General features: G+C 36.6%; 1 protein-coding gene across 1 annotated transcript in view; it reads left to right on the top strand.

Moving 5' to 3' along the window:
- The window catches only part of GTF2F2 (general transcription factor IIF subunit 2), a 147728-nt gene that overhangs the window by 23952 nt on the left and 109689 nt on the right, over positions 1–14087 (top strand). Inside the window, exons 3-4 of the mRNA XM_001491491.7 lie at positions 4588–4606; positions 5792–5936. Coding sequence (XP_001491541.1) covers positions 4588–4606; positions 5792–5936 — 164 coding nt within the window. The remainder of the gene's footprint in view (positions 1–4587; positions 4607–5791; positions 5937–14087) is intronic.

The raw sequence follows: 14087 nt of genomic DNA, 5'->3' as shown, positions 1-14087 counted from the left end.
AGTTTCACTGTGTTCTAGCAAGGTTTCCATGTTTTCATTTTGTCCCATTGCTGGTAGGGGTAACTTTGATCACTTGAGTAAGGAGTGTCTTCTAAGCTTTTTCACTGTAAATTCACTCTTTTCTCCTAATTGTTAAGTATTCTGTGGCGTTGTACTTTGAGACTGTATAAACACTCCATTCCTCATCAAAGTTTCCGCTTTATTTATCGATGTTAATATGAACACATGGATTCCAGTTTTATTCGGTGGATCACAATTTGTTACCATCATCGTTTATTCTAATGTTCAAATTACCCAAAATTTAGCCAGTGGAAGCTCCCTTTTTTCCCTTTATTGTGGTAAAAAACACATATAAAATTTACCATCTTAACCATTTTTAAGTGTATAGTTCAATAGTGTAAGTCCTGTGTCATTTTGACGTGTCCTCATCATTCTTTGAGTGCTTATGTTTTGGCTTAGAAAGATGTTTTAGACTCATCTTGTACATTTCTGTCTAAGCCCTGGAGTCAGTCATTTCTCCAAGGAGTGGCGGTTCCTTCTAGAGGAGAACGGTATTTAGAAACTAAGATCTGGATACCACAAGTGGTCACTGCTGCTCCCAGGGCCTCTTGGGGTAGAACTAGGGAATGTATGCACACACACACCTTTACATCTATGTTTATTTCTATATCTGCATACATTGAAAATCATGAATTTACACCAATATCCAATTCCAGTTCAACGCCACAGGGTGTGTTGCAGTTTTCTCCCTTTTCATATTTGTACCTGTTTTCTGAAGGTGAGAAACCTGATTCTTAATATATTCACTTATTTGTTCAGAATCCCCCCTCCCCCCCACATGTGAATGCCCTCCTCACCCCGCTTGGGCTCTAGCACCCCTCCTTAGGCTGCTACCTTTGCTGTCCTCCACAGGGACACTCTCCTCAGCCTGTTCAGGCTTCCATCCCTGTTCTGAGGCTTCGTTCTGCCTCCTTACTTCTCCATGTGGATGCCCCTTACCCCACTAGGCTCTGACACACTTCTTGTTGAGCCATTCCTTTATGGGGATGCCCTCCTTATCTCACTGGGCTCTTGACACCTTGCCCCAGGCTGCACCCTCCACCCCAGGCACTTCTCCACCCGACTTGGGCTGTGACCACCATTCTCAACCCACTCTGCAGTTTCTTAGATTGCTTGGCCTCACCTAATGGTTTTTGAACTGAATTGTTTAGGGAGGGGACTTTTGAATAGGAATTAAAACAAAACAAAACAAAAACAACAAAAAACCCTGGAGAGCAGTTAAAGACTTGGTATTGTTTGGTTGATTTTCTTACCCTGGAAAAGGTGGTGCTTTATTGACTGTCAGTGATTAGTGAAGTCTGGCCCCACTGGTGTCAAATCTAAGAAGTGTTTTAAGAAATGTAAGAAAAAGGAAGGACAAATGATTAGGTTTTTTGTTTTTGTTTTTTTTTAAAGGCAAGAGGAACAAGACTGGAGTCTAAAGAAGTAGTTGTGTGATATTGAGAAATAGGCTCAGAGCAATGAAGGAGAAACTGCACAGCATTGTGAGGCATTCAGTGAAAGGATAGGCCAGGTGTTTACTTCATGCATTTCTGAAGATATTACTGTCTTTTACAATAGTTGATGTTTATAATTTTAACCACAGTTCATCATGGAAAGGGTGTATTTTAGTTGTAACATAGAACAATAAAAGGTCATGCATACTTCATACATTCACACACCAATACAAAAGAGTGTGGAATCCCTTTTCAATGGAGAAAGTCAAATACTGTATGATCTCACTCATAAGTGGAAGATAAAAACAACAACAACAACAAGCAAACACATAGATACAGAGGTTAGGTTGGTGGTTACCAGAGGAGAAGGGGGAGGGAGGAGGGCTAAAGAGGTGACAGGGCACGTGTGTACGGCGATGTACGGTAATTAGTCTTTGGGTGGTGAACGTGATGTAGTCTACACAGAACTTGAAATACAGTCATCTATACCTGAAATTTATATAATATTATAAACCAGTGTTACCTCAGTAAAAAAAAGCAAAACAAAAACGTGTAATCCCTTTAAAATAAGTTTTGTCTTCAAGGATTAATTATTTTTCTAGAAAATTAATTCAGAGCTCATTAATCTCATCCTTCCAGCTATGATGCCATTATAATTATGTATATGAAAATGAAGTTGTCCTCCCCGCCTGTGTTCCCTAATTGCATCTGGGTGATTTTCTAGTCACCTAGACTGGAAATGTCAGTGTGATCTTTAATCCATCGTTTTTCCCTTGCTGCCCACTTCCAGTCATTTCCTCTTCTATCAGTTCTGACAGTTTAAATGCCCTGTCATACACTCCTCCTTGCGTTCTATCACTGCCTGATTCAAGCCTTCATTACTTTTATGTGGGTTTTTCCATTAGTCCCAATTCAATTCAGTAAACATTACCCAAATGCCTCCTGCATCTTTGCCCTGTGCTTTGCTGACAGCACCTTGGTCTTAAAGGTGGCTAAATTCAGTGTCTCTGGAGTCCACATTCAGGAGTGATAGGGAAGGGACCTCACTCAGTTCATCTTTTCCTAGCTTTCTCATCTGTGTTTCCATGACAGTGTGTTGTACTTCTGTCATAAAGTTATTATCCTGTTTATAGTTGTTCATGGATAGGATCTGTCTTTTTTCATTAAACTAAGACCTTCTTGCTGTCAATGACCTATACTCATACTATATCATGCACTTAGCACCGTGCCTAGTGGATATGTAGTAGACAATGACAGAATGAGTGATTAAGTGACTGAATGAAGGCAGAGTGGAACTCAGTGTGGTGTTATGGAGAAACCGTAATTTTTTAACTAGTCTTCATATCCATTCTCTCTATATTTTCTGGTCCAAGTTTCTTGGAGCATATCTTTGTACTTGTTATTCTTTTGTTCAAACAGTACCTGTGGCTCTCCATTGCCTAAAGAATGAAGTCTGTGCTCTGTCTTGTGATATTTAAAATCTTCCTTGGTCTAGCCCCAGTTCTCCTGTATAGTTTATCTCCCACTGTTCCTTATTTTGCACTCTCCCTTCCAGCCGAATCTGATCACTTTTTCATGATCAGACTCTTCGGTGGCTTTGCTCGGCTGTTTATTTCTAATACTATGTTCTCATCTCAGCCTGTTGAAATCCCAGTACCCTTCAAGACTTAGCTCAGAGCTGCCTCTTTTGTCGAGCCATTCCTTAACTCTTAAAATGGCAGAAGTGGTGTCCTCCTATCTGATCCTGGCATATTATGGCTCTCTTAAACATTGAAATTTCTCTCCTTTTATACTTACAAGTGTAGCTTTTATACCTTCTGCTGAATGGGGACAGGACCTTACGTTCAGTACTTTGCATATAGTAGGTATTTCATGTATGTTTTTTAAAATTAGCCTATTTTATAGAGTATACATTGATTCCATGTTTGTAAAAAAAACATTAAAAAATATGTAATTCAAATAACAGTGACACACCACATAACAATGTTTTGGTCAATGATGGACCACATATGGACCACAATGATGGTGGTCCCGTAGAATTAGTACCATGTAGCCTGGGTGTGTAGTAGGCTATACACTCCTTTTCAAAAAATTTTTATTTATTTTTATTTTTTTGTAAAGATTGGCACCTGTGCTAACATCTGTTGCCAATCTTCTCTCTCTTTTTTTTTTTGCTGCTTTTCCCCAAAGCCCCCCAGTACATAGATGTATACTCTAGTTGTAGGTCCTACTGGTTGTGCTGTATGGGACGCTGCCTTAGCACAGCCTGATGAGCGGTGCCGTGTCCACGCCCAGGATCCAAACTGGCGAAAACCTGGGCCGCCGAAGCGGAGCATGCGAGCTTAACCTCTCAGCCACGGGGCCGGCCCCATATACACTCTTGATGTGCACATGATGATGTCCACACGATGATGAAATCCCCTAATGATGCAATTTGCAGCATGTATCCCTGTTGTTAAGTGACACATGACTGTATCTAGAAAATAGTCTGGAAGGATATATACTGTTCCACGTGTAACAGTGGAATTCTGGCTATTTTAAAACTTCTTTTGGCTTGTTTGTATTGATAATTAATGTTTTTTCTAATGTTTACATATAGGCATTTATTGTTTTTATAGTGGAGAAAAATTGCATATAACTTTAAAATGTTATTTAATAATTTTTGATCTTTAAGATTTTGTTAGGTAAATGAAACATATTCACCTAGACAATATAGTAAAATTTGCTGAAATACGATATATCTGGTATTAAATATGCATTCACATGCTGCTGAATGCTAAAAATGCTCAGAAATACAGATAAGAATTGTAACAAGATCATTATTTGGATAAAATATTAGAACAGGTTGTAATAGTGTTAAGTGACACAAACTCATAATATCTAAAATACTCAAATGGGATTAATGTGACTTTTTTTTCTATAGGATTACAAATAGAATAGTTGAAGAGAGCCAAGGGTAAATATTAGTTAATCTCTCTAAATGTAATATTTTATGTAAATATGAGGTAGTTTTATTTCTTTCAGTGTTTGGCTTACATTTGAAAAAACATGAAATCTAGATAATTTAAAATTTTCCTTTTTTCTTTTTTAGGAATCAAGGAAGGACTGAGGTAAGATTATTTCTATGAAAATTTTATTTAAAATATGAGATTATTTCACTAGGCATTACCAATAGTAAAGAGAGGGTGGTGTTTGCATTCTGAAAGACTCCACATCAAACTAGTGGCTGGTGGTCAGGAACACATAGTAGTATAAATGCCTCTCATGTCTGAATGAATGGACTCCTTTCTAGTTGTTCATTCTTAGCATTTTCCTACGTTGACCTAAAATATCCCCTCTCTCGGTCCTATGAAACTTAGTATTGTTTCACTACTAACTTTAACATTATTTCAGTGTGGCAAAAGGCATTTGATTTGGATTTTTGAGGGTTTTAGATTTTGATCCAGGGCTTAATTTGTGGTACCTATCACATAGTAGAGAGAGACTTAATAACTACTTAATCTTCCCATGTGGTTGGGAGATCAATATTTTGTAAATCCCTTTGATGTAAAATTTGATGTTCTTTTGGGGGAGATCTGTTATATAGTAAAAATCATTTTGAAAGAACACCTACTATGTCTTTTTATTCTAAACTTCAATATTGAGTTATCTTTGTAAATATTTAGTTGTATTTGTTAAAATATTCAAAAATAAAATAGCACCATGAACGCAAACAGTAGTCATTAAGACCTAATAAAGAAATGTATTCTCTGTTTATAGGAGTGGTTAAGCTTTCTTAGTAAATAGCTCACGTCTCCCCTCTTTAAGTATAATTGCTTTCTTAATACTCTTGAAATGTTCACTCATTCAGCAAATACTGTTTTCCTTCTATGTGCCAGATACTTTGCTAGGAGATATATATATATATATATATATATATATAATGTATGTATTTAAGGACATACATTTATATTTAAGGATCTAAATATAATAAGAGATGATCCTGTGACCTCAAAACCTTCGGAAAATAAATTTTATTCCTATTTTGGAAATAGAATTTCGTCAGACCAAAGAACATTTGAAAGCTGTCTATAATGGTAGATTTACCCCATTATTCTCACAGATGGGAATAGATTCTCTTTTTATGACTAAGTATTAAGGATTTTTTGATAAAGTTTTAGAAAAATGTTAATAAAGTGACTAGAAAAGATTCACATTTTTAAAAAGTATTTGATTTATAATCAGAATTTTTTTACAGATGCTTTGAATACAAAACTCTGTTGTAATAAGCTCTGGTTAATGTGTCTGTCTGTTAGGTGTCATTTACTTTGAATGAGGATCTTGCAAATATTCATGATATTGGCGGAAAACCAGCTTCAGTCAGTGCTCCTAGAGAACATCCATTTGTCTTACAAAGTGTTGGAGGACAGACATTAACTGTATTTACTGAGAGCTCATCAGGTAAGTGGGAATAGTATTATTTCAGGTGATTCCTGTACACGTATAGATTTTCTATCTTGACATACACTCTAAGGTCATTAGCAAGACTGTTTCACCTACTGTTCTGTCTACCTCTGCTATTCATATCATACTACTTCTCTGCTCTAAGTACTTTCCTGCGATTGATGAAATTTTGGCTGTTACTCAAAGGGTCTAGTTTCCATTTGGGGCATGAAGAAATAGAACAAAGCAGATGGAACAGTGTGGTGCATCAAGCTGTCTTTTAGGATGTTGAAGAAACAGTATCCTAAGCTTTGCCAAGATAAGGTCATACTTCCATGTTTTGGTAAATTGATATTCAGCAACTATAAGTTGTGTTTTAAAAAATATTGCTTAATATTAGGGAATATTTTAGTCTGAATTTTTGCTCCTGTATGCTTTCTATACTAAGAGGGCCTTTTTAAGGCATAGAGATTAATTATTTTAATCAGTATTGTAAATTTTGTGTATTTGCTAACAGATATTTTAACAGTTCAGTAAATCGGGAGCAAGTGTTTCAGTTTGTGAATTCAATACGGAGGGAGCTTTTTTCTGGCATATATGTTTATGTTTATTTTCATTGTTTCTTGATTTTAGCCATCACTGAATTTAGACTATTACTATTAAAGCAGCAGGCCAACTCATTGTAATGGAGCTAATTTTTCATGTCTAATTCAAAAAGTTTATTGGTTGTATAAAAGAAAAAGATCCGGGATTTTGTTATATCTTCATTAAACTTTACAAAGAAAGCTGTAAGAAATTATAGAATGTTAAAAATGTCATTGTTTTAAAAAACAGAATATGTTCATATAAATTTTTGTGGTGTCTTGGGTTACCAATAGTTGCATAAACTGATCTTTTAAAAAAGTTAGTCTTTATTTTTTCCCCCTTGAATATAGAATCTAACAAAATGGTAAATTGTAACTTTTCTTTCATGTAGTTTAAGGTAAAAGAGTTGTTTTATTGCATTATTCTGCTGCTATAGTAGTTTGTAGTGTAGTATTGTGGGAGGTAGAAAATGTTAAACACGTGCATCTCCTCCTGGAGAAGATGGAGCTGTTCAGCACGTGTTGATTGTATGCTGCATTGTGCAGGGCATAGCGTAGGCACGTACAAGGAATCCGAGATTTGTCTTGCCATTCATGGCATTTAATAAGACCTATTGAACCCATGAGGTTTTCTCTACTGTTGTGGTTGTCCCTGGAGTGGAAGAGGCATGGCATCAAGATGGTAAAAAGGAGGCAGAGGCTTGAAAAAGTTTTTAGGTAGGGAAACTTGAATATCTTTGTAGAAAAAGGTACCCTATTTCAGATTTTCTCTCTTACTAAGTTGCTGATTTTTCCAAAGTGTGATTTATTTGCTGGTACTTATACAAAAGACAGTGATTTAGAAAGCTGAGGTTTGTTATTCTCCAAATTAATCTTCCATTTTTAATCTTGTAAATCCTTTAGTGTTGTGCTCTTCTTGAACATCTTGTATTCGCATTTCTGGTTACAGTGTTCTCCGAAGTGAATATGGTATTATAAGGATGATCTCGGCAGGGATATGGAAAAGATCAAGATTGTCATCCTTTTTCTGGAATTTGGACAATATGTTCTTGCTTTGTAGAACTATGATAATACAAATGCAGGTCTAAGTTGCTGTGAGATTGTGTACACTATAAGGGAATATTTAGCTTCTTAACCTCATTAATCATTTCTGTTTCATGTCAGTGCTCCTTGACTCTCTTTGAGCCTTGCTGTGCTTTAATTTCCTTATTTGTGAAATGGGGGATAATTGTTTATGTTTATACATAAATAGGAATATATTTAAAACAGAACAATGCTTGGTACATACTGAATGCTCAATATCTCCTAGCTGTTATTACTATTATTAATATTAGATCTTATTTTTAAACACTTTAGGCTTCAGTTTTAAGGCATGTACGTAGCTCTATCTGGGTATATATCACTTGATAAAATTCAGCCAATGGAGATTTTTATGTTTAGTGTTTTGATTACCTCGATGACTGAGAAAAAAGCTCCAGAGTTGTCATTAACAGTTTATTTCCTTTTCTGAGGAGCCTTACATCATTTGCTATTTCTACTCATTAGTATCAGTTCTACAACTGGGTTTCTTGGATCTCTGGGAAGTCATAAATAGCAGGGGCTCTGTGACTGCCATGACATATTTAAAATGTGGATATATATGTATATCAGCATGTTTTTCTATAGGACAGGACCATAGGTTTCATTGGGGTCTGTGACCCAAAAAAGCTCCAGAGTCACCGCTCTAGTGTTACCTTGCTTGGTTGTGAACCTGCCAAATAATAAGTAACTGAGCCATTTTACAGTGGTTAAACTGTTTATTTTACATTGAAATGTACACAAGGCAGGCAATATCTTGAATATTTTTATGTTTTCCCTCAAGCACAGAACTGTACCTGTTTATAAAAAATTGCTTTTCTAGGCACTTCATTTCTTTTTAATAGTGCACAGGTCTGTAAAACTTAGAATTTTATAAGAAAAATTAAAACTTCAGTTGAGTGTACGGAGTTTAATTTTAATAACTTCATTCCTTCTGTTAACATACTTTTGCTGGTTTTTGAGAGACTCCTTTTGAGCTGTTTATTGTAATGATTAAATTCTACGTATTTGAGTATCTTTGGGGGAGATGAGATTAGAGGGAACAGATACATTTTACAATGCTTTCACCTTAATTAAAATAATCTCCATTTCATGAGTGGTTTAGGAACACAGTTAATTTGTTTCTGGTTGAGTGTTCCTATCTGAGAGAACGTATTTTATTTTTAAGAGCTATTTTGGATTAGCCCTTCCGCCTCCACATTTCTCTGTGAAATTCTAAATAATCTATTTCTCTATTAAATATTTTCATGGGAATCTATATTAGCTAGTACCCGTATCTCTACCCTTATTTAGGCAGAAATGCCTCATATGTTTAACCTTTATTTTTTTCCCCTTTGGGTCTTCAGTTTAGTATTTTTATCGACTCTTTGTTGTTAATTAGATAACTACTATTTCTTTTGTCCTTTGCACCCCTACCTTTGTTGAAGCTTAGGTTTTCTTCTTTATAATTGCCAATTCTAGACTAAAAGTTGTTCATTCATCTGTTCAACAGATATTTTTGAGGCTAGGCCCTGTGCTGGAATAAGAGTAGAGTCCTGTCCAATTGGGCAATTGGTATGTGAAAAAATAATTATTACAGAAAGTGCTCTAATGGTGCTATGTACAAAGAGGAAAAAAAGGTGTGTACTTTAAGAACTGTGAAAGGCTTCAAAAGTGGATATAATATTTGCGCTGGACCTTGAAGTATATGAATAGGATACATTAAATAGGAGGAAAGAAAGTGAAGATAAACTTCATTTTTCTCACCTTCAAGTATCCTATTCTTCACTTTGCTTTCTCCTACCTGTCATCTCTGTTATATCTATCTAAAATCCATTAAATAGTCCTGGTTAGATCAAAGCAACAAAGCTCATTTGTGGACTTCATAGTCTTGTCTAGAAATGAAAAAGTTTGAACTAGTGCAATGGGAATGGAAAAGAGGGATCCTGTTCTAGAGATAGAGGTAATTTTGACAGCTTTTGGTGATGAATTGAGTGTGGGGAAATTGGATGAGTGAGAAATCTAGAATGGTTTCTAATCCTTTTTTTGGCTTGAGCATCTGGATGAATGGTAAAACCATCACTGAGTTAGAAAATATTGAAAGAAATGGGCAGGGTTAGAGCTGATGGTAACTCAGTGACTTTTTTGCTCTAGGTTTTCGTTATCTTTGACCCCTCTGTAGCAGTTCCACAAATTGATACTTGTGTCTACTTTTTTCAGGCCCTCCTTTATTTAGGCTTGGGATACTTTAGTGAGCAAAATCTCAGCCTTAATGGTGCTTACATTTTATTAAGAGGAAACGGCAACAAGTAATAAATATAACAAGTAAATCCTATCACAGTTTAGAAGGTGGTAAGTTCTCTGAGAAAAAAGCAGTCAGTGGGATGCGGAGTACTAGGTTGAGGGTGGGGCTTGCACTTTTAAATAGTGTGGTCAATGTGGGCCTTAATTAGTGTGGTGAGCGTGGGCCGTTGAGAAGATGGAATTTAAACAAAGTCTTGAACTCCTTCAGAAGAGTTAGCCATGTGGAGTTAGTTAGCCAACTAGGAGTTTTCAAGGCAGAGGGAACACATTCACCCTAAAGTGGGGAGTAAGTGAGGCAAGTTCCAGGAGTAGCAAGGAGGTCAGTGTAGGTGGAATAGATGGGCAGAGGGGAAGAGTGGTAGGCTCTTAGGCCGAAGAGGAAGGAGATTGGTGGTGGCAGATCATGAAGGGATTTGTAAACCATTGTAAGGATTTTGGATTTTCCTCTGAGTGAAAGGGGAGCCACTGGAAGGTGTTGAGCAGAGTGATGATTTGATCTCAGTTACATTTTAAGGCTCACTCTGGCTGGGAGGTTGAGGAGAGATCCTGAGGGCTAGTGCGGAAGCTGAAGGCTATTTCAGTAATCCAGGGGAGAGATGGCAGATACCTGGACCAGGCTGGTATCAGTGACAAAGGTCTAGTCACTCATCTTATGTCCAGTTCCATCTTTAGTTGTCTTAACAAACAGTGCGCTTGGATTTCTTATCACCAGAAACTCAGAAGATATAAAATCATGTTGATTTCTCCATTCCTTTATTTGCATATATCCATATTTCTGTCAGTGATACATCATTCTTCTGTTCTCTTGGCTATAATAATTCTTAGCCTCACTCTCACAGTCATCAGTTGCCTCATTTGGTCATTTCTATAGTAGAAATCACACACGTATATTTCTTGATACTGCTTAATCCAAAGTGGTCCTCTGAAAACTTCCCTCTCCTCTCCACCTTCTTCTAATTCAGTCTGTTGGAATCCCTTATCTCTTACAATGGCTTCCTGGCACCTGCCTCTGCTGTTCTGGTTTTCCTCTGCCAGCTATCTGTTTGCCTTTTACAGTCATGACCACCTTTCCCTTTACTGTTCTAACCTTTATTGATTCTTCCTTCGTCTCGACTCATATGGCAGTAAGGACTCTAAAGATACTTTTTAGAATGGTTTTTAAGTGAGATGGCTTGTCATTAACAAAAGGATGGATTTTTTTCCTTCAGAGTTAACAGTCTTTTCCTTAAGACACTTTAGGTTCAAAATTGAACATTAAGTTCCTTTGTTCCCCATTTTGTTTCTTGCTCGTCATACTTGTATTCTGGCACAGGTGATTCTTTTACTTTCTCTTTGCTAATCAGAGAAGTTTAGCACTGTGCTGTGACACTTGGTTAACCACTGTATGCGTTATGATAAGACATATTCCCTGGGTAATATGGCAGTGGAGGCAATTGAAAGTATGTGAGAATTTATTTGGTTGTTGCCTGCCCTATTTCCTTTCAAGCTTGAATTTGGTAACATATACCAACACACGTATGTCTTAGAATGTATTAGTTTGTATTTGAAGAAAGATGTATATCCATGGGAATGCTCTTTGAAGATGCTGTAGTGTCAGTCACTTTGCAAACTGAACTGATATTGTAGAATTTATAATCTGCCTTGTATGGACTGTCCTACCAGTGTGGTAAATGAAGCATAGATAAAGGGAATGTTTTCATTTTTAAGTTGAATTTTTGAGTGTTTATGGGAAACATTAACTTGGTCCATTTCCCCCCTTTGTTGAGAATAAGATATCCGTTATATAATTTTCAGAGCTTTAAATTAAGCTTTATATAGATAGATAGATAGATAGATAGATAGATAGATAGATAGATATAGATATAGATATGCTTGTTGGCATTCAAACTACAGCTGTTTTTTCTTGGTTGAATTTTTTTTCTTATCACTGCTTTTAAACATGAATTACACTCTGTTGCCTAAATTATCACCATATGCATATTACTAGTTGCCATACAATGAGACTCTCTGAGATTTTCTTTAGCTTCATCTATCATAATTGTAATTATTTTGTATCACTTTAGTGCAGTGGTTCTGGAACTTTTTGGTCTCAGGGCCTGTTTGTATATTACATGTTAACATAAATAACATTCTTATGAAAAAAGACTCCCAAGCCCTGTTTTCCAAAATAAATTACTGGGAAGAGTAGCATTTTGCAAATCTCATAAATGTCTGGCTTAAAAGATAAGCTGAATTCACGTATCCATTTCTGCATTCAGTCTATAGTGATATGTTGTTTTGGTTGAAGTATCTGTAGTAAATCTGACCTCTTACAAATATGTAGTAAGAAAAAGAAATAATTAATAGCATTTTCAGATAACTGTGGATAATCTCTCAGTATTAGACGAGAACTCTACAAATGTTAGTTTCTTAAAGGTTTGTTGTGATACAGAATCTGAAACTCTATCAGTGAACTTTTTGTGCCCTGTTACATTGGAATCCACTGGTTTTATCTTGTACTTTGAATGGATCTTTTACCTATTCATGATTTTGTAATATCATGCGTCCATCATTTGGAGAATATTGGTTCACTGAGTCATGCAGTTCTACCACGTCTTGACATGTTTCCTTATACAGTATCAAAAGTTTGCATTTGTTAACATCACTGATTTAATCAGAAAGTCTAAGTATTGGAGAGCTGTCAAGCTTATGGTGGTGGATACAAGTTTTTCAAAACTTCTGATTTTCACTTCAAAGGTTGAATTTTATTAATGATAACAAATGCTGTCAGTTGTTTCTTTGAAAGGATGGGCTTATTGCATTTATTTTTGAGAAAATTTCTTTAAGATATCTGGTTGGAATAACCGTAGCTTGCCTCAATCGTTCTTCCAGGTAAAGATGATCTCCCAACTCAATCAGTCACACAGATGCTTTTCTTTGAGACGGGTGTTCTGTGTTGGTATCCAGCAGAAGTGCTTTATGTGTGCTTTCCATTTCACGTCATGGAATATTAAAGGATGTGTCTTAGGAACCAAAATTAAATAAAATATAATTCTTACTGTTCATCAAGGACATTCCTAAGTGAAACTGCCTTTTTTTTCTGTTTGTTAACCAGTGTGGGGTGGTGAAGAATACAGTTTGGTACAGTGGATTACCACTGCCTTGATTTGTGGTGGCCCAGAAGTTTTACCTACCATTGTTTTTGCACCGTCAGTGCAAAAAACACAGTGAAAAAAGGCAACTGAGTATTTTAATGAAAATAGTTTTGACCTTGGGGACACCCAAGTGATCTTAAGGATGCCCCCAAGGTCACACTCTGAGAGAGTCATAGATCACACTCTGAGGAATGCAGATTTAGTGTGTTGTCATGAGAAAAGATTTCTGGTTCCAGTTTGAGATATCTCGTGATGTGTTGAACCCTTTTTGTTGACTGTAGCCTAATAGAGACACCTCCTCTCTCTAGTGCTTTTTAGGGCAGCGTCATTCATAGCAGTGGATTCTATGCTTGTTTCAGTGTTTGTGCCTGGTATTGAGAGTACAGGACATGTTTTTTTTTTTACTGGATTTGAACCTCTGTTAAACTATTTCCTTTAAGTATTTACTAGTACACGTATATGGTGGTGTATAACCCGCCTTCACATAGACTCTTTAATTCTCCCCACAATCCCAAGAGGGAGGGGCCTTTAAATTAAATCTCCATTATGCGGATGAGAGAACAAAAGCTCTGAGAGAAAGTGGGTCCAGCCCGTCTCTATTTCCTTATATTTAGAAATACATTTTTAAAACAGTCTTTTTAAAATAGGTAACAGAAATGCTGCTACGTCTTCCTGGGTAAATGGCTGCTTACTGATGCGTTCTTTGGCAGCTCAAGGTTGTCTCTTGCCTCCCTGCGCTGCCCATGGCAGCCGTCTCTGAATCCTGGCCACTTTGGCAACCACACCTGGCTTTCTAATTTTCCAGTGAATTATGTGCGGAGGCCCCTGTGGAAGGAGCAAGGAAGCTCTGTTTTTTGCTTACTCTGAGAAACAGCCATGCCACTGAACGTTTGGAATCATCCTAGTTTCTGGCAGTCTTATACTCGTGAGGAAGAACAAGCTGAAAAAATGTATGACTTTAGTGTTTTGTATATTTCCTGAACTGCCACCAAGGTTTGTGGCTGACTGCAGAGGTTCGGCTTTGAAATTTACTGCCAACTACCTGAGCCATGTCTACTCTCTGAAAACCTAACTTAATAGCAGAAAATCTT

This window comes from Equus caballus, chromosome 17 (assembly GCF_041296265.1).
Source record: "Equus caballus isolate H_3958 breed thoroughbred chromosome 17, TB-T2T, whole genome shotgun sequence".
Classification (NCBI taxonomy): domain Eukaryota; kingdom Metazoa; phylum Chordata; class Mammalia; order Perissodactyla; family Equidae; genus Equus; species Equus caballus.
The sequence above is the reverse complement of the archived record's forward strand: the minus strand, read 5'-3'. Positions and strand labels throughout refer to the sequence as shown.